This window comes from Cryptosporidium parvum, chromosome 2 (assembly GCF_000165345.1).
Source record: "Cryptosporidium parvum Iowa II chromosome 2, whole genome shotgun sequence".
NCBI classification, from domain to species: domain Eukaryota; phylum Apicomplexa; class Conoidasida; order Eucoccidiorida; family Cryptosporidiidae; genus Cryptosporidium; species Cryptosporidium parvum.
The window spans coordinates 204757-225553 of NC_006981.1; the positions used below are offsets into that span (position 1 = coordinate 204757).

General features: G+C 32.1%; 8 protein-coding genes across 8 annotated transcripts; 6 read left to right on the top strand and 2 right to left on the bottom strand.

Moving 5' to 3' along the window:
• Nucleotides 1–209: 209 nt before the first annotated feature.
• On the top strand, nucleotides 210–3296 carry cgd2_920 (peptidase'insulinase-like peptidase'; the record flags this gene model as incomplete). Its single annotated transcript, XM_626323.1, has 1 exon — nucleotides 210–3296. A coding segment is annotated over one exon (3087 nt), but the record flags the coding sequence as incomplete, so codon positions are not given.
• A 425-nt stretch (nucleotides 3297–3721) lies between these two features.
• Nucleotides 3722–6763, top strand: cgd2_930 (peptidase'insulinase-like peptidase'; the record flags this gene model as incomplete). Its single annotated transcript, XM_626324.1, has 1 exon — nucleotides 3722–6763. The coding sequence occupies one exon, from the start codon at nucleotides 3722–3724 to the stop codon at nucleotides 6761–6763; it is 3042 nt and encodes a 1013-aa protein (XP_626324.1).
• A 541-nt stretch (nucleotides 6764–7304) lies between these two features.
• On the top strand, nucleotides 7305–10496 carry cgd2_940 (signal peptide plus transmembrane domain or GPI anchor; the record flags this gene model as incomplete). The annotated part of the gene is made up of 1 exon (XM_626325.1): nucleotides 7305–10496. The coding sequence occupies one exon, from the start codon at nucleotides 7305–7307 to the stop codon at nucleotides 10494–10496; it is 3192 nt and encodes a 1063-aa protein (XP_626325.1).
• A 543-nt stretch (nucleotides 10497–11039) lies between these two features.
• cgd2_950 (hypothetical protein) lies at nucleotides 11040–12353 on the top strand (the record flags this gene model as incomplete). Its single annotated transcript, XM_626326.1, has 1 exon — nucleotides 11040–12353. One exon carries the CDS (start codon nucleotides 11040–11042, stop codon nucleotides 12351–12353), a length of 1314 nt encoding a protein of 437 aa, XP_626326.1.
• Nucleotides 12354–12566: 213 nt separating this feature from the next.
• Nucleotides 12567–14399, top strand: cgd2_960 (hypothetical protein; the record flags this gene model as incomplete). The annotated part of the gene is made up of 1 exon (XM_626327.1): nucleotides 12567–14399. The coding sequence occupies one exon, from the start codon at nucleotides 12567–12569 to the stop codon at nucleotides 14397–14399; it is 1833 nt and encodes a 610-aa protein (XP_626327.1).
• A 101-nt stretch (nucleotides 14400–14500) lies between these two features.
• Nucleotides 14501–16810, bottom strand: cgd2_970 (hypothetical protein; the record flags this gene model as incomplete). Its single annotated transcript, XM_626328.1, has 1 exon — nucleotides 14501–16810. One exon carries the CDS (start codon nucleotides 16808–16810, stop codon nucleotides 14501–14503), a length of 2310 nt encoding a protein of 769 aa, XP_626328.1.
• A 486-nt stretch (nucleotides 16811–17296) lies between these two features.
• Nucleotides 17297–17941, top strand: cgd2_980 (putative DNA-directed RNA polymerase 2; the record flags this gene model as incomplete). Its single annotated transcript, XM_626329.1, has 1 exon — nucleotides 17297–17941. A coding segment is annotated over one exon (645 nt), but the record flags the coding sequence as incomplete, so codon positions are not given.
• A 519-nt stretch (nucleotides 17942–18460) lies between these two features.
• Nucleotides 18461–20359, bottom strand: cgd2_990 (queuine tRNA-guanine transglycosylase; the record flags this gene model as incomplete). The annotated part of the gene is made up of 1 exon (XM_626330.1): nucleotides 18461–20359. The coding sequence occupies one exon, from the start codon at nucleotides 20357–20359 to the stop codon at nucleotides 18461–18463; it is 1899 nt and encodes a 632-aa protein (XP_626330.1).
• Between the last annotated feature and the right edge of the window lie 438 nt (nucleotides 20360–20797).

Below are 20797 nucleotides of genomic sequence, written 5' to 3' on the forward strand. Positions count from 1 at the left end.
TTTGCATGTATTCTCGCATTTTATTTGCATGTGAATATATTTTAATAAATAAAGATCGTTGGCGCCATACGTGTCTTATAAATTAATAGGTCAAATTATTAGCAAAATGCCATTCGATAATAAAAATAGATTGGTCTATTGATAAGTACTCACAGCTGTTAATAACTACCTAAATAAATATATTTGAAGAATTAAAATTATCCCTATAAGAGAAAATGATTAATAATTCACAGGAACTGGTTCAAAAAGTGGATGACATTGTACTTCCAGAATGTGAAGATAGAAAGTACAGAGCTTTAGAGCTTAAGAACGGTCTAACAGCCTTTTTAGTATCAGATAAGGAAACTAAAACAAGTGGATGCTGCCTTACAGTCTACATTGGAGCTATGTACTCTCCTAAAAATTTAAATGGATTGGCACACTTTTTAGAGCATATGTTATTCTGTGGAACAAAAAAATATCCGAACGTGGATGAATATCAAAAATTTATTGCAAGCCATGGAGGAAAGAGGCATGGATCTACTACAAGATCAACTACAACATATTACTTTGAAATAAAAAATAATGCTTTTAATGAAGCATTGGATAGATTTTCTTCATTCTTTACAGAACCATTGTTTTGCAAGGATATGACAGAAAAAGAGGTTTCTGCCATTGAAAATGAGTTCCATCTTAAATATCACAGTGATGAAAGAGTTAGATTCCATTTACTTGGTCAATTGTCAAACAAATCACATCCTTTGAATTGTTTTACTACCGGGAATAAAGAAACTTTGGAATTCAAACCCAAAAAATTGGGAATCAATCTCCATTCTGAACTTTTAAAGTTCTACTCTTCCTATTACAGCAGTAATATTATGTCAATTATTCTTTATGGAAAAGAAGATCTAGACACATTGGAAAAGTATACTATTGAATATTTTTCAAAAATTCCAAATCACCAAGTTAATTGTTTTGATTATACAAAGATTTTCATGGAAATTCCTCCTTATACAAGAGAAACTTCAATTGGAAAAATTATTAAGTTAATACCTTATGAAACTGACAAAAGATTAAAAATCTACTTCCCACTTCCTCCTTTAGACAAATATAACGATAGTTGTGCTCCTGCTTATATTGCAAACATTATTGGACATAAAGGTGAAGGAGGAATATCATCAATATTAAGAGCTAAAAAACTTGCTACTGGTGCTTCTTTTGCTATTACTAATGAAGATCCATGTGCACTAGCTCAGTTTGGGGTTGTTCTAACTGATGAGGGGTATAATAATATTGGACAAGTATTGGAAATCATTTTCAACTTTTTAGTATTATTTAAGGCAACACCTGTTATTCCAGAACTAGTTGATGAGTTTATTGGGATTACTAGAGCAGGTTTTACTTATCAACCCAAATTCTCAATTCGTGACTTATTCTCATTACCAGCAAAGTATCTCAAATACAAATGTAAATTTGAAGAAATCCTCTCTTCCGGTTTTGTTGTGAAAAAATTTTCACAAGATGATGTATTCTCTATTTTGGAATACTTAAGTAATGACAATTTTTTTATCTTACTATCTTCGCAAGCAATTGAGGAGGAGTATAAGAAAAATCAAGAAAACTTTATTGTTGAACATTATTATGGAACAAAATATAGTATTTCAGAACTAGATGAAGATTTGCTTTCAATAATTAATTCCTCCTCACCAGAAAAGGCTTTAAAACTTGGGTTAATTTTGCCAAAGCCGAATCAATTTGTATCAACAGATTTCTCAATATTAAACCCACAAAAGGTTTGTGTTAATGATTACTTGAGAATTCCTGAGCTTCTAAATTTTGATGAATTGAAAGCTCAAGGTAATACCGATTCTTACAATATTCATTCACATCCTTTAAATATTTGGTTTAAACCAGATTCAACCTTTAATTCTCCTCATTCATTAATCAATATGAGATTAGTTGCTGAGAGAATTCTAGAATTTAAAGAAAACTCATCTTTTGAGAAATTGTCAAATTTTTCAAATGAATTAGTTTTCCAAGTATTTGGTGAAATCTTAAATGAAGTTATGTATAGAAGTATGCATGAGCTTTCTTCAGATATATTAGCAGCAAGTTTATCTTATACAATTAATTTCAATTCTAGAACAAATGTATTTGTTTTACAAGGATTTGGACTTTCTCACAAATTAAATTATTTGATTTCAATAATGTTCGAGAAATTATATCATGGAACAGAGGTTAGAAAATATTATGATGAAGCCATATTAATTATAAGCAAAGATTGGAAGAATAAGATAATAAAACCAAATTTGACTTCACTTTCACTAGAATGTATCTCAGAATCTTTGTCACCTTTTTTCTTCAATCGTCAAGAAAAATTAAATGTTTTGGAATCATTTACTTTTGAATTGTTTTGTTCTATAAGACAACACTTTTTATCAAACTGTAGACTTGAAGGGTTAATTATGGGTAATTTTTCAGAACCAAATGCAAAGTGTATTTCAATACAACATTGGAAAAATTTGATAAATTTCCAGAATTCTGTTAAAAATGAAGTAAAATCTTGTGGAATAAAAGTAGAACAATTTTCAATTGTTAATTTAAAAAAGGATATTTATACTTTAAATTATATTCCAAATAGTTCGGACAAAAATGGATGTTGGATGTTGAGTTTCTTCCTTGGAGAGTATAATTTGAGGAAACAAGTCCTATGTGATTTGATTTTACCGTTTGTCTCAAGTGAAGCTTTTGCTGATCTCAGAACTAATCAACAACTAGCTTATGTTGTTAGAGCTACACAGATATTTTCTTCTCCTGCAATTATTATTGGATACTATTTACAATCATCTGAGTATACTAATGCTCTAACTCTTGAGAGGCTTTTAGAGTTTCATATAAACAAAACAAAAGTGGAACTAAAAAGTAAATTGAATAAGGAAATGTTTATAAAATTGAAGGATTCCACAATTCAAACCCTTTCATCAAATCCAAAAAGTATCTTTGATGAGTATAAGACTTATCTTCATGAGATTAATGAAAGATCATATTTATTTGATATAAGACAAAGGAAAATAGATATATTAAATAATGTACAATACAATGAATTTATTGAATTTTATGATAGTATATGGACTTCAAACTCCGTATTAACAGAAATAAGATCTCAAATAGATGATACTAAGAATTCTGGTGTGGGTTCTGAATATAAAGATCCATCTATTCCAGAAGGATATTTAAAATTGGAGTCAATTACTCAGATTTCAAGGAACAAAAATACACCCATGATTTCGCTGGAAGATAAACTAAAGAATTTGTAATACATACTTTATTTGCAGGTTATAATACTGTATAATTTCTTAAAATTAACACACTCAATAATGAGATTGCAAAAAATTAGTTCAAGACTAAGTAATTTAATTACATTATTTTAAAAAAAAGTCACATAAAAAACACAAAATAGTCAGTTTCGATTCAAAATTTGTAAATTATTTTTTTTATTTTATTTTTGTATCTGAATATTTGTTATTTCATCCGATAAAGGAAATTATTGCAATTTTGAAATGGCGGGAACATTCAAAATGTTATGTGGGTTAATAGCACAAATATCTGGGAAAAATGTCAAAAGGGGGGGTAATTTTTGTATAGAAATTAGGCATAAAGATAAAAATAAAATAATCTGAAAACCAAGAAAAGAAAAAAGAGACACGAGGAAATTATTTTTTCAGAGATTTAAATAGAATAGATGACAGAAATAAAGACGAATTTAAAAGAAATTCAGAATGAAATAACGAAGCCAATTTATGATGACAACAAATATAGAGCTCTGGTATTGAAAAATAATTTGAGGGTATTATTGGTTCAGGATGAGAATACGGATATTTCAGGAGCAAGTATGTCAGTATTTGTTGGTTGTCAGCAAGATCCTGAAGAACTGAATGGCCTTGCCCATTTTTTGGAGCATATGTTATTTTTAGGCTCAGCCAGACATCCAAACCCTAGTGATTTTGATGACTATATGAAATTGAATGGAGGGAGTTCAAATGCATTCACAGATAATTTGTCAACATCTTACTTTTTCGAAATAAAAAATGAGTCATTTGAGCATGCATTAGACTTATTTTCTGCTTTTTTTATATGTCCTTTATTTGATACAAAGTATGTAGATAGGGAAGTTAATGCAGTAAACAGTGAGCATAACAAAAATTTGTTATCAGATTTATGGATAAGATATCATGTAATTTCTTCAATAGCTAGGAATGGGCATCCATTGAGAAAGTTTGGTACTGGAAGTATAGAAACATTAAAATATGAGCCAGAAAAGAAAGGAATTGATTTGATTGCAGAACTGAAGAATTTTCATAATAAATATTATAGTTCAAATAATATGTTTCTTACTTTGGTTTCAAATTGTGATCTTGATGAGCTTGAGAGTTATGCAATAAAGTATTTTTCAGAAATAGTTGATAAGAATATTGCTCGTGTTGATTATTTTGGTGAATTCCAAAAAGAAAGACCATATTTAAGTATTATGGAATCTCCAGAAGATGGTGCTCTTGAGTCAATGGTATATGTAATACCTAATAAAGATGAAAAAAAAGTATCTTTTAATTTTCAGATTCCTGATTTACGTAAATTTAGAAAAGGACTTCCTGAAATGTATTTTACAAATATTTTAGGACATGAAGGGCCAGGAAGTTTGACTTCAGCTTTGAGAAGAAATGGTTGGTGTCTTGCTCTAAGCAGCGGATTAAATGAAATGTATTCCGCTAATTTGTTTGAAATAATAATAACTTTAACAGAGAAAGGTGCAAGAGAAGTTTTGAGTGTTATTGAATACACATTAAATTTTGTGAATTTGGTTATAAAGAATGAAATAGATATGGAAGTAGTTTCAGATCTTGAAAAACTTTCTCAGCTTGTCTTTGATTATAGAAATAGACCAAGTCTAGATGAAACTATAAGTAATAATGTATTTGCTCTTGCAAATTTACCTCCTCTAAAGGAACTTCTTACTTTTGGGAATAGAGTTGAAAAAATGGATGTAGATGCAGTAAAATATCTTAAACAATATTTTGATCCCAAGAATATGTTTATTTTACTTTCAATTCCGGAAAATAAAGCTCTTATTGAAGATGAAAGACTTAAAGATAAATTAATTTATGACAGACATTATAATATAAACTATTTGAAGTTAGAGTTTGGACCAGAAATTAAGGAAATTATCTCTAATATAAGTCTTTCTAATGCTAGCAGATTTGGACTCAAAATGCCAACAAAAAATAATTATATTCCAGAGAATTTTGACTTAATGAACACGTATGGCGGCAACATGCAGGCATTCCCCACAATTTTGGAGATTCCTGGAAATTCATTTAGTGACAGAGTGGTTGCATATTATAAGCCTGATACAAATTTTCAAACTCCACACGGTTTTTCTCAATTCTTTTTCTTCTCATCAAGTAAGGTTACATGTGAATTACTTGTTCTTGATACTTTGACATCTTTAACATTAAGTAAATTTGTTGCAGAAGAGGCTTATAATGCAACCATTGCCAATTTAGACTATAAGATTTCGGGTGGGTACAATTTAAGAAATTCAATGAATTGTTTATCTATCACAATTTCTGGTTTTAATGATAAAATGCACACATTATTAAAGTTTTTGATCAAATCTCTAGTTGAACTCAAAAATGATGGTAAAAAGCAACTATATAAATCATTCTTTGAAGATGCTCTGGAGGAAAGTAGACTATCAGTCAGAAACTCACTTTTTAATCCAGATATACTTGCCCATTTGACTTCGTATAATTTCAGGGAGTTTTATTCTGTTTATACTCCTTCAAAAGAGGAGATTTTATCTATATTAAGTACAACTACATACGAAAGGTTGTGTGATCATATATCAACATTTTTCTCACAGTGTTTGATAAAATCGATCACAGTTGGTAACTTAAATAAGGAACAAGCACGAGAACTTGTTGAAACTGTGACTATCAAGGAATTGTTATCGTCTGAACAACTAAATTCTAAAATGGAAAAGACTATCATTAGAAACTGCATAGATTTGGAAAAAGCAATAGAATCAGATCCTGAAATAAAATCCAATAGGATCATTCTATCTAAGTCTGTGATAAACCCAATGGATAAGAATGGTTCAGTTATATATTCAATTGATATGGGAGAGTACAATTTAAGAAACTACGTTCTTTTGGAGCTGTTGTCAAAATATTTGGATTCAAATTGCTACTTAGAACTTCGTACAAATCAACAATTAGGGTATATTGTGCATGCATGTAGCTATAATTTAAAGCCAGCTATTGGTATTTATGTTTGTGTTCAGTCTTCAGACTTCAGTAATTCTCATGTTATAAACCGCATTCATAATTTACTTGATGATCTTTTGGTCGTAAAATTATCGGAAAAGCTTGATGAGGATCAGTTTAACATTTTAGTGGATTCTGAAATTAAGATTTATTCAAACAAACCAAAAAATATTAAAGAGGAAGTTGCTCAATACTTGACAGCAATCACTAATGGAGAGAGCAATTTTGATTGGAAAGACAAGTCCATTAAAATTCTTGAAAATTTAACTTATCAAGAATTCTGCTCTTTTGTTACAGATCTAATCAGTAGGCCAAGGACTATTGTACAATCTGTATCAGCCTTGGACGCCAGCAAAAAATGTGAAGATGTGGCTAATGATTTTGTTCCAAATGGATTTATAGTTATCAAAGATTTCAAACATTTTAGAAATACTGACGCACTACTTAACATAACTATATAAATAGAACATCTTTTTTTCTCGCTCTTCCTTTTTAGCTGGACAAAATTACTTATAAATCACCATGCAGACTTAAACAGACAAGTTAAATCAACATTAGAACAAAATACTGGCACTTATGAGATTTACATCATACGTATCTATTTCAGACTAATTTAAATTCAAATATCTGTATATTCACAAGTTAAGAAATTTATTTGACAAGGACTACTTATTAAGAAAAAGATAACTAGTTTAGAATCATTAGAAATGTAGATCAACAATTATATTATCTCATTGGAGAAAACAATTTTTTAAAAATTTCTTCATTTTTTTATGAATTTACTATCATTTTGACAATTTTAATTAGAATTTTTAAAGGATATTTGCAATTTAGGCGGGAAGTGAAAAAACGACATAAATACTTACTATAGAGGAAACAATAATGGAGGAATAATATTAAGATAAAATAGCAAAAGTAAATCTTTTAAGTATATAATAGGTTAAAAGTAATTTTAAATACTAATTATTTGGAACATTTTGATGGGATTATCTAAGGATTACAATGAATAAGTATCTACTTATTTACCATTTTTTCCTACAGGTGGTAATTCTATTATCAATTAATGGAATTTCATTAGGAAAAGAATCTGATTTGGTAGATAACGAGGAATGTGAAAATCCGGAGTATTTGTTTCCCTGGGGGAACGATTATCTTAATTCATGTTTGAGTTTTCAATGCCATAGGGTCCGAGAACATAAAAGTTGGTATCGCTTTTGGGAAAAAAAACCAAAATATGTTCATAAAAATATTAATGGAAGTGAACGGGTGATACAATGTTCAGACTGTGAAGGTTTTTTAAAGAAAGGAGCTCTATTTGGTGGAATGTCAATTTGTACTCCAATTGAGTTTGGTGGTAGTTTTGATATACCAAAAGGTTGGGTATCTATAGCTACTGCAAGCTTGCAATTAAATAAGGAAATTAAGAATAAAAGCTCAATTAAGTTAATTCCAGATAACTGGAGAATTGATGGACAGACTAAAAAGACAACCTTGGACTTGTCCGCTTGTTCCACTTCTGATGATTCTGAAGTAGCTTTATCTATATTAGTAACTTTATCAAATATAGCCGAACCTTCCAGAAAGTCCTCAAAATATAGACGTATTTTGGGTCTTCATGATGATTCAATTAATGTGAGGATTAAAACTCTTGGAGTTGATATGGGAGACTCAGCGGATGGTTTTGACGATGATGATTTGGATGATGACTTTGATGACGAATTTGATAGTGAAGATGTTCAACAAAGCATGCAACCTGATAATGGGTATAATGAGTACTTTTTGTATGATATGAATAAATTAGCTTCAACACAGCATAGGGTACCTAGAGACAACCCATCCAAGGGCAAAAAAAATAAGCGAAAAGTAAGAAAGCAAAAACCATTTACTGGTGCAGAAAAACTCCCAAGAAAATGGAAACTTAGCAAAGGCCATGCTTCGATATATTCATCGTCCGATGTTGTGAGGCTTGATCTTGCTTCAGATATTCACCCCAATGAACTTGTCCAAGTTATTCTTACATGTAATAACAAATATATGAATTGCAATATCCAAGACTTTGTTTCGTGCTTCAATATTCTCTGTAGATCTGTAACCAAGGAAGAGCTTATTCGTAGAGCAGCTTTAATGAAAGCTAAACGGTTCATTTCAAATTCTATTATTTCAGGTCAAGTAGTGCCTAAAATGGCTTATAACGGCATGCCATTTCAACCCGGTTTCCCGCCTGCTATTCCAGGGCCTTTCAATGGTCAATTCCAGTATCCACATGCAAATAATATAGTAAATGGGAATTTCATACAAAGAAATTCAACTTTGCCTATTCAAGGAGTTTCGAGTGTAGGAGCAAATTATATTCAAAATAGGGGAAAAAATGGGATTGTTATGGTTAACAATGGAGTAGGAAAGCCTGCTGAAGTAAGTAACCAAGCTAACGTTTTTGTTGGAAATAATGATGGCGTACAAAATGTAAATATAAATACCAATACTAAGACTGCTGGAATTTCTAATATTTCCCTTCAGCAACCTCCTGCAAATGTTAAAACTTCTCAGAGTACCGCAGCATCAAAGGGTATTCAAATAATTTTTGTACCAGCACAGAGTCAAACGAATGCCCACTGCCAAAGCCAAACTAACATGGTTAATGTAAATAAAGCTGTGACTAAATCATCGTTAAAACAGAAAAAGCAAAAAACCTTCATAAGTCAAAACATCATTCCAAAGGAAAACACTAATATTCCAAATCAAATTAATAATCCTCAAATACCTACACCAAAACAATCTAAGTCTCAAATAAACCAGATCGGAGTTTATGGCCCTGCTAATCACACCGTTGTTACCTCGTATAACTCAAATGTATTAAACACTGATATTTATCAAACTTCCTCTGAGAAAAACTTGGAGAGTCAACCAACAACAGTTTGTATACTAGCTATGGAACCTAAAAGTGAATCTAAAGTAAATGTTGCGAGTTCAAACACAATTCAGCCCGTAGAACAAACTCAATTCAGCAATGTAAAACAAGATGTTACAGTAGTTTTTAATCCTATAAATACAGTTACAAAAACCTCAAAAACTAGCAAACGCAATACTGTGAAACAAACAACAACTAAAACTCAAGCACCAACTTTAAATATTTTATTAGTTCCTAGTAAGACTGTTAAAAGAAAGAATAATTTCAAGAAAGTTTCTAAAGTCTCTAAAAACGAGGTTAAACATGCAAATAAAACAGTAGACATTATTTTGTTAAATAGTAATTTAAATCATAAACCTAAAAAGGCTGTTGATAAAAGTAATTCAGATTATATGGCTTTGAATACAAATAATGTCCTAAAACCTCCAAAAATAATAACAGGCAAGATAACCTACAAATTGCCTAAAAAAATCAAGAAAAGTAGCAAATCAACAAAGCCAGAGTTTAATATTATAGATACCATAGTTTTAGAAAAGGTTGATAATAAGGAACCCAGAAACAAAATTGAAAAGTTAGTCCCTGTGGATAGCTCTTCTTTAAGTGATGAGAATATTTTATTATCAGATTCTGAAATTAGTAGCCAATACATTTCTAGTAGCCAGAAGAAACATTCTAGACAGTCGCATAGCTCCCGTTCGAAGAATAAAGCTCATAGAAAGAAGTCCATAAAAGTTATATCTCGAGAAGACGGAGCAACTGAAAACGTTCTGCTAGATTCCAACAAACATATTTCTAATTCCGATAATAAGGCTTCTTCGGTCAAAGTAGAAAAATATATTCTACATCCAGTTGGCACTTCAGAAAGTTCTGAGGACTCTGAAAGTTTTAGCGAATATGAATTTGGCTCGGAAGAAATTGGATATCTGAGTGATGAAGATTTCAGTGCCCTAATTCTGAAAAAAGTTAAAGATGATTCTGCAAAGTCAGATAAATCAGTGAAAACGGAGTCCAATTCTAAAGTCTCTATTCAGTCACAGAAAACAAAAAACGAAGATGATGATCAAGTTAATGAGGAGATAAAGATCAAAAATATAGAAAAGAGTGAATCTAAAGTTGAAATAGAAAATAGCCCTTTAAGTGATTCTTCTGATTATGAAATTTTTACCAAACAAAAACATTATAATTACGAAACAAGAAGCACAATGAAGTCTATCTTGGGATATTCAATATTGATCAGTGTTTTTCTGTTCATAGTGTTCATTATTATGAAACTACTCCTGCTTTAATTACTCAGAGAATTTAATTTTTAGTTCTGGCGGGAAACGAGTGTAATTTAATCAAATGTTTATTGATACTTCACGGACGTTAAGTTTTTTTTTAATTTATCCATCATTAACACATTTTAACTAGTAAGTCTAAGAATGAAGAGTCAGAAATTATGCTTTAGTTTTTTAGATTTATTTTAATTCAATTATTATTTCATTAGAGTAGGTATTTAGGTATTTTTAAGGATTTTTTCATGATTTCCGTTTTCCGGATATATGCCATATTCTCAGTAAATAATAACTTAAACCTAGTAGGGATAAATTAGTAACTTGGATTTATTATAGAAAACGAAACATGGCAAAACTTATTTGTTTTATAACTATTGCAATAATATTGAGATTTTTCTTCCAAACAAATGAATTTTCTGTCAAATTGTGGTTGGCGCCAAGTTGTCTTTTGAGATAAATAACAGAAATTATTCAAGGAATTCAAAAGTATTGTAAACCAGACAGATGATGAATACATTATGATAGTAAAGAAGGCACACATTGTTTTAGTTTAAAATGATAGTAGATTTAGAATTATATCCTAAACAGTCACTCAGATTATTATTGTTTATTAATGAGCAAGAAAAACAAAGTAAGAAAAGTACAAAATTTCTGGAATACTGTAATGAAGAGGAAGTAAAAGAATTCCAATATTTGGATGAAGAAGATAGAATAATTATATCTGAGAGCTTCAGGGAAGTGGTGAGAGCTGAAATTAGAGAGTATATTGATTTATACATGGAGCAGTACCAAGAACCATTAAATGATAAAGAAGCTTTGGATATTAATGAAAAGCAATATACAGTTTACGGGAATTTTCAACTCTTCAATGAACAAAAAGACACTATTTTATGGGACCTACTAACATTATTGATATACCTAGATAGCATGAATCCACAAATATGGGATAGAAGGGCAGTATTAATAGGAGAATTATTACAAAGAATAGGATTGGAATCTGAATATATGAGATTCTTAAGCAGTGAGTTAAATCTTACAAAGCTCGCACTATGTCATACCTTTAAGTATGGGGAAATCTGGAGTTATTTGGAGTACATATTAACTGAATACTATGAAAGAATTAAAGGAAACGAGTTTAAAAGTTTGAATAATGATGAAATTATCAATTATGTTTTAAAAGATAATTTTGAGTTTATTTGTCTACAGATAGACTCCTATGAACACAACTACCATGCTTGGAGTTTAGTTAATTGGTTAATTTATGAATTAATCCCTACAATAATTTCATCAGATGATTCAAATAAGCCTTATAAATACAATGAAATCAGGATGATCGAAAGTTGGGTAATCAAATTATTACAAAGACATCCATCTCATTATGGAGGTTACCATGCGCTTGTGAATCTGAATGAAAGCAAAATTAATTCACAAAGTAAATCAAATAAGCTCGAAGTATGCACAGTAATAGGGTTAGTGTACCCAGAAGAAATTATTAATATGCTTAGAGTTATTATTGAGTGTTTTGATCATCATCTTATTAACTGTTTCTCAGTAATTCTAGGCTTCAGATATGCTAATTTCATGCTTTTGATTGATTCAGTAGATGAAAGATCTCATCTTGAAATTTTTGAAAACGAAATAATGTGGTTTCAAAAACAAGATTTGGTTGAAAAAATGTCCAAGAGTCCGAAACATCTTGAAGAATTGAGAGAACACTTTTACTCCATTTTATCAGAGATATCAAGCTATAATTATAATAAAAGCATTATACAAAAATTCTACGACCTATTAGATTCAGAAATACAAATAATAAGGCAAGAATCAACGCTGTTTTACAATAGTGATTGTTCCTATAAAGGACTGGTTTGAGCTATTCACACTAAATTTTTCCCACAACTAATCAATTGATTGCTAATTTAACAAGGTTATAATTTATACTATTTGGCGCCATTTGCCCACAATATTAAATACCACATGTAATATAAATTAATCTTGAAGTTAAAGGAAAAATTAGAAAGCAGATGTTCTAGAATACTGAAGTAGTACTCAAGGGTGTAATTTGTAGGTAATTTATTCACTAAAATGGCAGATACTCACTATCCAAATGGAAGCTTTGAAGAATATGAAGAAGAGAGCGTATATGAAATGGATAGATTAAATATTAATGATGAGTATATTGATGAACAAGGCGCAGAACATAATACTTCTGCATGCGCTACTAATTTGGGACTGTATAACTTTGACAGCGAGGATGATGAGATATCAAGAGAAATTTATAAAGGATATGGAATAAAAAATGAGACAGATGGCTCAGTTACTGAAACTGAAAGAACAATCCATGAAAATGAAAATGAGAAAGAAAGTCAATTGAAAACACCACCAAAAAGACCATTTTTAAGGAAGGGAGAAGGTAAGTCCTTGGTAATAAGTAACTCAAGAAAAGCAAATGGAGAATCTATTTCTAGAAGAAGTTCCCAAATTAGGTCGAACGCAGCAGCCAAGATTGTTCCGAGCTCAGCTCCTTCCAGAAGGTTTATACGTTCAAACAAGTCAGTTGTGCCAGAAGCAGGTAGAAACAGCAAACTAGACTCGTTATTATTGGGAATTGAAAGCTCAAATTTGACCACCGAGAGTGGGGTGGAAGGATTTGAAATCTTCGATGCTGAAGAAGAGTTTCTAGGGATTGACTGGGGCAAAGAACAGAATATTGTCAATGCAAAAAGTAATAGGGATGAGAAAATTAAGGGAAATATTACAGAAAAGGACCAAGAAAAAGACTATGACAAATTGATTCAACAAAAGTTGGATTTACTTGATGAGAAGATGGAATATATACATGAGACACACGAGGAAATGCTTAAGAAAAAGACTTTGTTGGCCAGAGAAAGAAAACTTCTTGAAAGCCAAAAAGTGACTTTTGAAAAAGAGTTGAGGGCTAAGTTTGAAAAGAGTAAGCAAGAAATAGAATCAGAAAAACGACGTTTGGAAAGAGAAAATAACAAGCTAACCAAGGATAAGATTGCCTTGAGCGATCAGGTAACTCGTTTAAAGATGACAATCAAGGCAAAAGACGCTGAGATCAATCGACTCACTAAAGAAATTACAATGATGGAGAAGAAAGAAAAAGAGAGAGAAAGTATGCAAAATAGAATCCCTATAGGAAAGAAAGAAAGCTCATCTGAAAGTGTGGAAAAGAAACGAGCTGTTAATCTGAGAGCTAATAATCAGAAAAATGGAGAATTTGAAAGAGCCAGACTTGCAGGAAACACCGGTATTACTACATTGACTACCAATTTGCAGACGACTACATCAATTTCTTCCAACTCTTCAGGTTCATTTATAGATCGGGATTTAGTTATTGAAGAACAATTGGCAGCCTTTGACTTTGAAAAGGAATTGGATTTACTATATGGAATCTTAAGTACTTGCTTTGAGTTTGTAAGTGAAGGGGAAGACTTCACAACTTTACCAGGTATTCCTGAAGACGTAGGGAGACCATGGTGTGATATTGAAAAGCCGTATAAAGTTCAGAAAGACGACGATTTGAGAACTATTACCTATAAGTTCCCTAGTGGACTTGTTGAAATTGTATTTTATGATGAGCAAGAGGATTCTGTTTGTCCAAAAAACACAAGAAAGTTACTTTGGACTCATCTTGGTTGGTGTATTCTAGTTTATCCAAATGGAGATATTAAAGCAATCAAACCTGACAAAAATATTACTTACCATTATGTTGAAAAAGATATTGTAAAATGCGTAGTAAGTACTATGGATCTATTGAACTATGATGGAGAAACAACTAAGCTACATTTTAGCAAGTTTTTCTCTCTTGGGCAGTTGCAATGTGTCGATCCTGAGACTAGAAAAACATACATAATTCATTCCGATATGTCTAAGCAAATCCTTAATGGTTGATTGGGATCTGGAAATTACCATGAAACAATTTAGTCATTAGTTATTAATTAGAATTTTCTTATTTTGTAAATATTAATATAGTTTTCAAGATATAACTAGAACTAAACTAAGCTTTTCTCTAATTGAATTGTATAATGGTTTTGTAGGTGACTGGATTCCTCAAAGTCTGATATAGTTCTCCAAATACAAATTGGAAGCCTGTTAAATTTGATAATAGATTCACTGAGCTCACTATTAAGTTTAGGTAATTCAATGGAATTTACTCTATTAAGACTGAGAATCGCCCTTTCACACCCTCCTTTTGTCCCATGAGACGAAATCTCTATTTGATTTGGTTGATTTGATGAGACAATTTGAGTAATCATTGTCTTATTGAAAATGGGTGTCAAAAAGATGGTAGGTTGAGCTTCTTGGATGTTCTGGTCTGAATAGTATTTGATTGTAGATCTAATTAACTTCTTTGAAATGTCCCAGGAACAATTATAAGTTTTAAGTATATTCGATATATAACATACAGGAATAAGTTTCTTTAGTCTTCCAAGTAGCTCCTTATTATTTTGATGTAATTCTATCAAATTAAACTCTTCCAAAAACTTCTTAGATTTTGAATACAAGCCGTTCAAGTGCCAGTCAAAACTAGTATCATCAATTAAGGGTTCACTTTTTCTAACATGCATTTTCATATCTGCTATTATACTTTCAAAGCCTATTTCCATTAGTATAAACTTTAAAGCTTTGATTTCTCCAAAATATTTCTTCTTTATTGATTCCCATTGAGAATATTTTTCTTTTAAATCAGAATCTTCATTTTCTGGAGAGTTTTCGTATCTCCGTCCTAAGTGTTGAGTTTCTTTGTAAATTTCGATTGCAATCCTTATAAGTTGAGAAAAAATTGTTGTATTGTCATTTCTTACTTGAGGGATAAATCTATTCTCGTAAAGTTGTTGAGTGGAAGATTTCTCCAGTTCATCAAGCAAAAGCAAAACTATTTTGAAGATGAGATTTTCGTCTCTAATACTCACAAGAAAGCTCCAAAGTAAATCCGTATAATCAGCATCAATCCTTGAACTGGAAGAGCCTTTCAACTCAAATTTATCATTTTCCACGTATGTATTAGCTTCATTATCTTGTTGTTTTGAATCAAAATGTTCCATTATGGAGTACCCCCACATTTTGGAAAGACTTCTAATAAATTTGAAAGAGATAATTTGCAACTCTTTCTTTTCAAATTCGGTACTTGGGTTAGATGAACAATGATTTTGTAGAGTGGTATCTTTGAAATCGGAGCTGGAGTTAATTAACAGTTCCAAAAAGTTAATTCCTTCAATAATTGATACAAGAGACGGATCTTTGATTTGGTTGATGTCAATTTTCAGAAAAATTAATCCTTCATCTATACTTGAAGGATTGAGCTTTGGTATATTTGGGTATAAGACATCGTCGATTCCCAAATTCCATCTTACAAAGAGTGAAAAACAGGTTCCAGAGAATGTATTAATACATTTTAGCCTATTAAGTTTGTTGTATAGAATGGTTTCATCATTAAGAAGAGGGTAGTTTTCCTTATTACTATTCTCATAGTAGTCACTATTATTAATTTCTGAATAAATGTCAAATCTGGAGACTGCAGAATAAGCACTTTGATCTGAAGGTTGCGAAGAAGAGTCAGTAACTTTGCTTGGAATGATCTCATTGATTACAATTTTGTCACAAGAAGATTCCCGGTTTTCAAGTTTTGTTAATAATCCAGTTGGATTACAAACCATATACACATTAAACTCGCAAGTTCCATCTTCTTCATTTGGATCCAATATTATATATGACACCAAACCTCTCTGTGTGGGTCCTATTTCTACTCCTAGTTGTTCTTGTTCAACATAAAATACCATTCTAGAATTCAGTTTTACTTGTTTAATAACCATAATATATAAAAGATCCCTAACAGCCTTAAAACTTAGAGGAATAAGGTTCGATTCCAGAACGATGTACTTATACTTAATATTAAAAATGATAACCTCTTTTGATATATCCTCACATTGTTCTACGTTAGAATTGATGCCAAGAAATTGACTATAATGCTTTAATAGTCCAAGGAGGCAGTTTCTATTCATAGGAGAATTAATATCTTGACAAATACAAAGTTTTATAGAATCAAAATCTGGATGGTCAAAAATTCTGGTTCGGAGAGATCTCACAACAGTTTGTTGCAGTTCTGGGTTCATATCTTCTTCTTGTTGAATATCTTTAAACTGTGAAATTAAAAGGAAACCCCCAGGAAACCTATTATTCAAAGAATGAAAGTTCTCATCTCTCGTGTCCAATATTAACAAATTTCCCAGTATTCCCGTCAAGTTTCCCGTATTTTCTGAAGCAAGTTCATTTAACTTGAGTAACTCGTCATAGAAGTCCATTTTAATCTAAGGCTCCCTTTTATAAATTCTTGAATGTCACTGATTACACTATTTCTTTTGAATCTAATTACAATCTAGATAATCTCATTTTATCAAAATTTATCCCCTTTTGTTACTTCCAGTAATTATCCCTTTCACACAAATTTTTTTTGATTATTTTCTGGTTATTTAAACATATATTAATTTATTAGCGCATTATTATACAAATATTGGCGCTAAAAAAAGTACCGTATTATTTTGACCAGGAAAAAAGCAAGGACAAAAAGAATAGGGAATAGGAATACTTGATTCAAAAAAAGTTTAAAGTTTTCTTGGACTAGAGCTTCGAAATTCGGATTTAGGACTGAATGTCTCTTAGGAGTTTGACTGCTCTTTAGTCTAGAGGGATCCAGAGGAAAACACAAAAGGTAGTCGTTTTTAGAGCTGAATAGTTTACCAACGGAAAGGTAGCAAACAACCATCTATCTGGATTCTTAATACTTATAAGACAGAGTTAGGTGTATTTTAATAATCATGGACAGTAGTGATAACCGATTTTTTCGAGCAAGGAGGACGCTTTGTGAGATGCTAGAGGATAGGGGGTACATTGTTTCAAGCCAAGATAAAGAGGAAGACTTTTCAACCTTTAAGGAAAGGTTCGAGTCTCATCAACGCTTGAGGTCGAGGATGCTGATGGTTGCTTCCCATAGACAGGACCAAACTAAGCGAATTATTTGTTATTTTGCAGATGAATCAAAGAAAACCGGAGTCAAGCCAATTAGAGATATTGTAGAAAAGATGGATGAGCATGCGATACAACGAGCAATACTTATTTCTCAAAATGTATTGACAGCTCATGCTAAAGTGGCCATACTAGATGCTGCTCCGAAACATTATATTGAGAGCTTTTTGGAAAACGAGCTTTTGGTTAATATTACTAAGCATGAGTTAGTTCCTAAGCATATTTTATTATCAGACGACGAAAAGCTTCAACTTTTGGATAGATATAAAATCAAAGAAACTCAACTACCAAGGATCCAATATGCTGATCCAGTTGCTCGCTATTTTGGTTTGGCTAAAGGCCAAGTCGTCAAAATCATTCGTCCTTCAGAAACTGCTGGTAGATATGTCACTTATAGGTTGGTAGTATAGAGGTGGGTTCTATTTACAAGCAGCTCCAGTTTCTATTAATTAGTACTATACAACAATAGCTAGTAGAAATGATGGATAGACTAGTAGCTACGCTAGAGAACTAACATCTATTTGTCACTAACAATCCTGAAAACAAACATTCTCTTCACTCTATTCTCTCCCACACCTAACCTAACAAAGAAAAACAAAGGGATCAAGTTATGCATCCATTATCTTAAATCCTATGTTAATTATCTAAGTAATACAAAATCTTTTGGGCTAAAGATCCCCAAATACTAACGCCAAGTGTTAACAAAAATGGTATTCAAAGTAAAATACCCATAAGTAAACTTGCATTGTTATTAAAACTTCGAGTTCGCTTTATTCAAGAGAAATGTAATTCTTTTTGAAATCCAAACAATAGTTGAGTTTCAATTAAAAATATAGCAAGAGTAAATTCAAGTCATATTTTTAAAAGTACTTGAGCTTGCATAACAGCATAAAATACCGTCTATCGTCATCTATTTTTACTTTTCACGATCAATCTTTCTGTAATCTTCCCTTCATTCCATCAAATGTGTAAGTTTCCAATGCTGGTTCTGGTAACTTAATTGGATGAATTTGAAGATCAGTTTGCGTATACATAAACCAAGCCACAAAATCTTCGAGTATTCCATCAATGATAGACCTCCTTATCGACAATAATAAACCTTGATATTGCCAATAGTTGTGCATGAATAACAATGAAAACCCTAAAATCTCACCGGAGTTGATTAAGTGGTGGATATATGCTCTCGAATGAGAGACTGGACTATTCTTTGTTAGTTTATCCGAGTCACAAGAATGTCTTCTATCATTCAGATTTAAATATTTGGCGCCACCGAAAAAACATACTCCTGCATCTACTTGCGCTCCCCCATTTTTCTCCAAAACTATTCCGCACTCATTACTTGAAAAATCAAACTCTAACAAAAATCTTTCAACATTCTTCTTCTCTTCGTCACTATAATTGATGATCTCTCTTTGCTTCAAAAACTCGTCAAGTTCAAATGATAGTGCGACTCCGCTTAGACTACATCTGTAAACATAAGGGCACTCAATAATGTCCATCCCAAGGTACACCGCTTGCAATATCTCTATAGGGCTACCCGTACTAAGTGAAATTAGCCTTAATTTATCATCAGGAACGTGATCCACAACAGCTTTAATGCACTCAGCCCTTACTGACGACTTCTCTGAGTACCCCAGACCTCCTATGGCCACACCCAAAATCACTTCATCCAGTTCGCTGATCGCTTCGGGTCCACTTGAGCTATCAACCCTAAGATCAGCATTGCCTTTATCCCTTGAAAATCCAACATTTTTCAAGCCCTTGCCCATACCTCTACACAAATCCCACACACCCAGGGCAGCCGCTGCTCTGTAGTTCACAAACTGAGCTCCCTGTATATTTGCCAGCACCTTTGTCCTCGGTCTCTCAGACCTAATAGTGCGGAAAGCTCCTTCACCATCTTTTATAGAACCCTCCTCATCAACCTGGATTTTGCCTTTTTCTTCTATTTTCCTTTGAGTATATGCACTCTTTCTCTTTAGTTGCTCAATCAGAGCCAATAGCATCTCATCAGCTCTCTGAATCGACCTAAAAGATACATTTTTACCACATTGACCTGTTTGAGCCTCCTCTGCAGGAGAAATCAAAAATGCTGGTTGAAAGTATCTTACTGACGCAACCAAATCGTCAATGCTGACCATTGCCCTTCCACTTTCAGTCTGAACCAGAATTCCATCCGAGCCATTCCAGCATGACACTCCAGGAATCATTGGCTGGCGGAACATCAGGTAATTGACATAGTCCTTGTTGGCTAGTTGAGGTGGGGGTTGTTCCAGCATGTCAAACTTACTTGCATTGTTCCCATATTTAATACATGAACGATTTCCAGTTCGTTCATCATTTTTCTCTTTTATGGACTCCAACTCTCTCCTTTTGACTCTCTCCAAATCTAGTCCATGTCCTATTAGTAGATAGTCCACTTCAGGCATCAAAGATGCTAACTCATAATTCTCTGATTGATCCGATTCAATCTTGGGCAAAATACAATGGGGCAGGCCTCCAAAAGTTGGAACAGTGAATGACGGGGTCGCAATACTGGCTATCCCGAAATTCTCTAGGTTTACAAGACTCGATTTTGATCCAGTTTCTGTTATCTGAATACTCTCAATCAGATCTGGGTTTTTAGAGGCCGTCTTAATTTCTGAGTGTCTTATCATATCACCATATTTTGAAAGAAAACATTCAGGAATCTCAAGGACTCCTAGTCTGTACCTTGCACCCCTATTATTATGCATTAAAATTCTAAAATTAACCATTGTATTAGATTTAACTAATTTAACAACTTTGAGGTGTTTTTCCTTATAACTTTTTAAATCCCCAAAAGACATTTCGCGGGTTTTTAGAACACTGGATAGACACGGATCAATAATTTGCAAATCATAATAAGCACTCTGACAAAAAATTCACTTTGCCAAGTAATAATAGTATTCATTATGGCTATATTGGAAGTATTATCAGTATCGCAGCAGCGATAGGATCAGTAGAATTTGCCATGTTTGTGGTCCCGGTGTAGTAATGATGTTAGTGATGGAAGTGGTAGTAATAGTAGTAATATTAATAGTAGTAGTAGTAGTGGTAGTAGTGGTAGTAGTGGTGGTAGTAGTAATATTAGTAGTAGTAATATTAGTAGTAACAATATTGTCAAAACAATAAATTTCTCCTCCTTAGTCTCCGGTATGCATGCAAGACCCAAGTCTAGATATGGTTATGGGAGGATCCAAATATTCTGTTCCAGAGGCACTGAACTCCAGACCTCATATAACAGG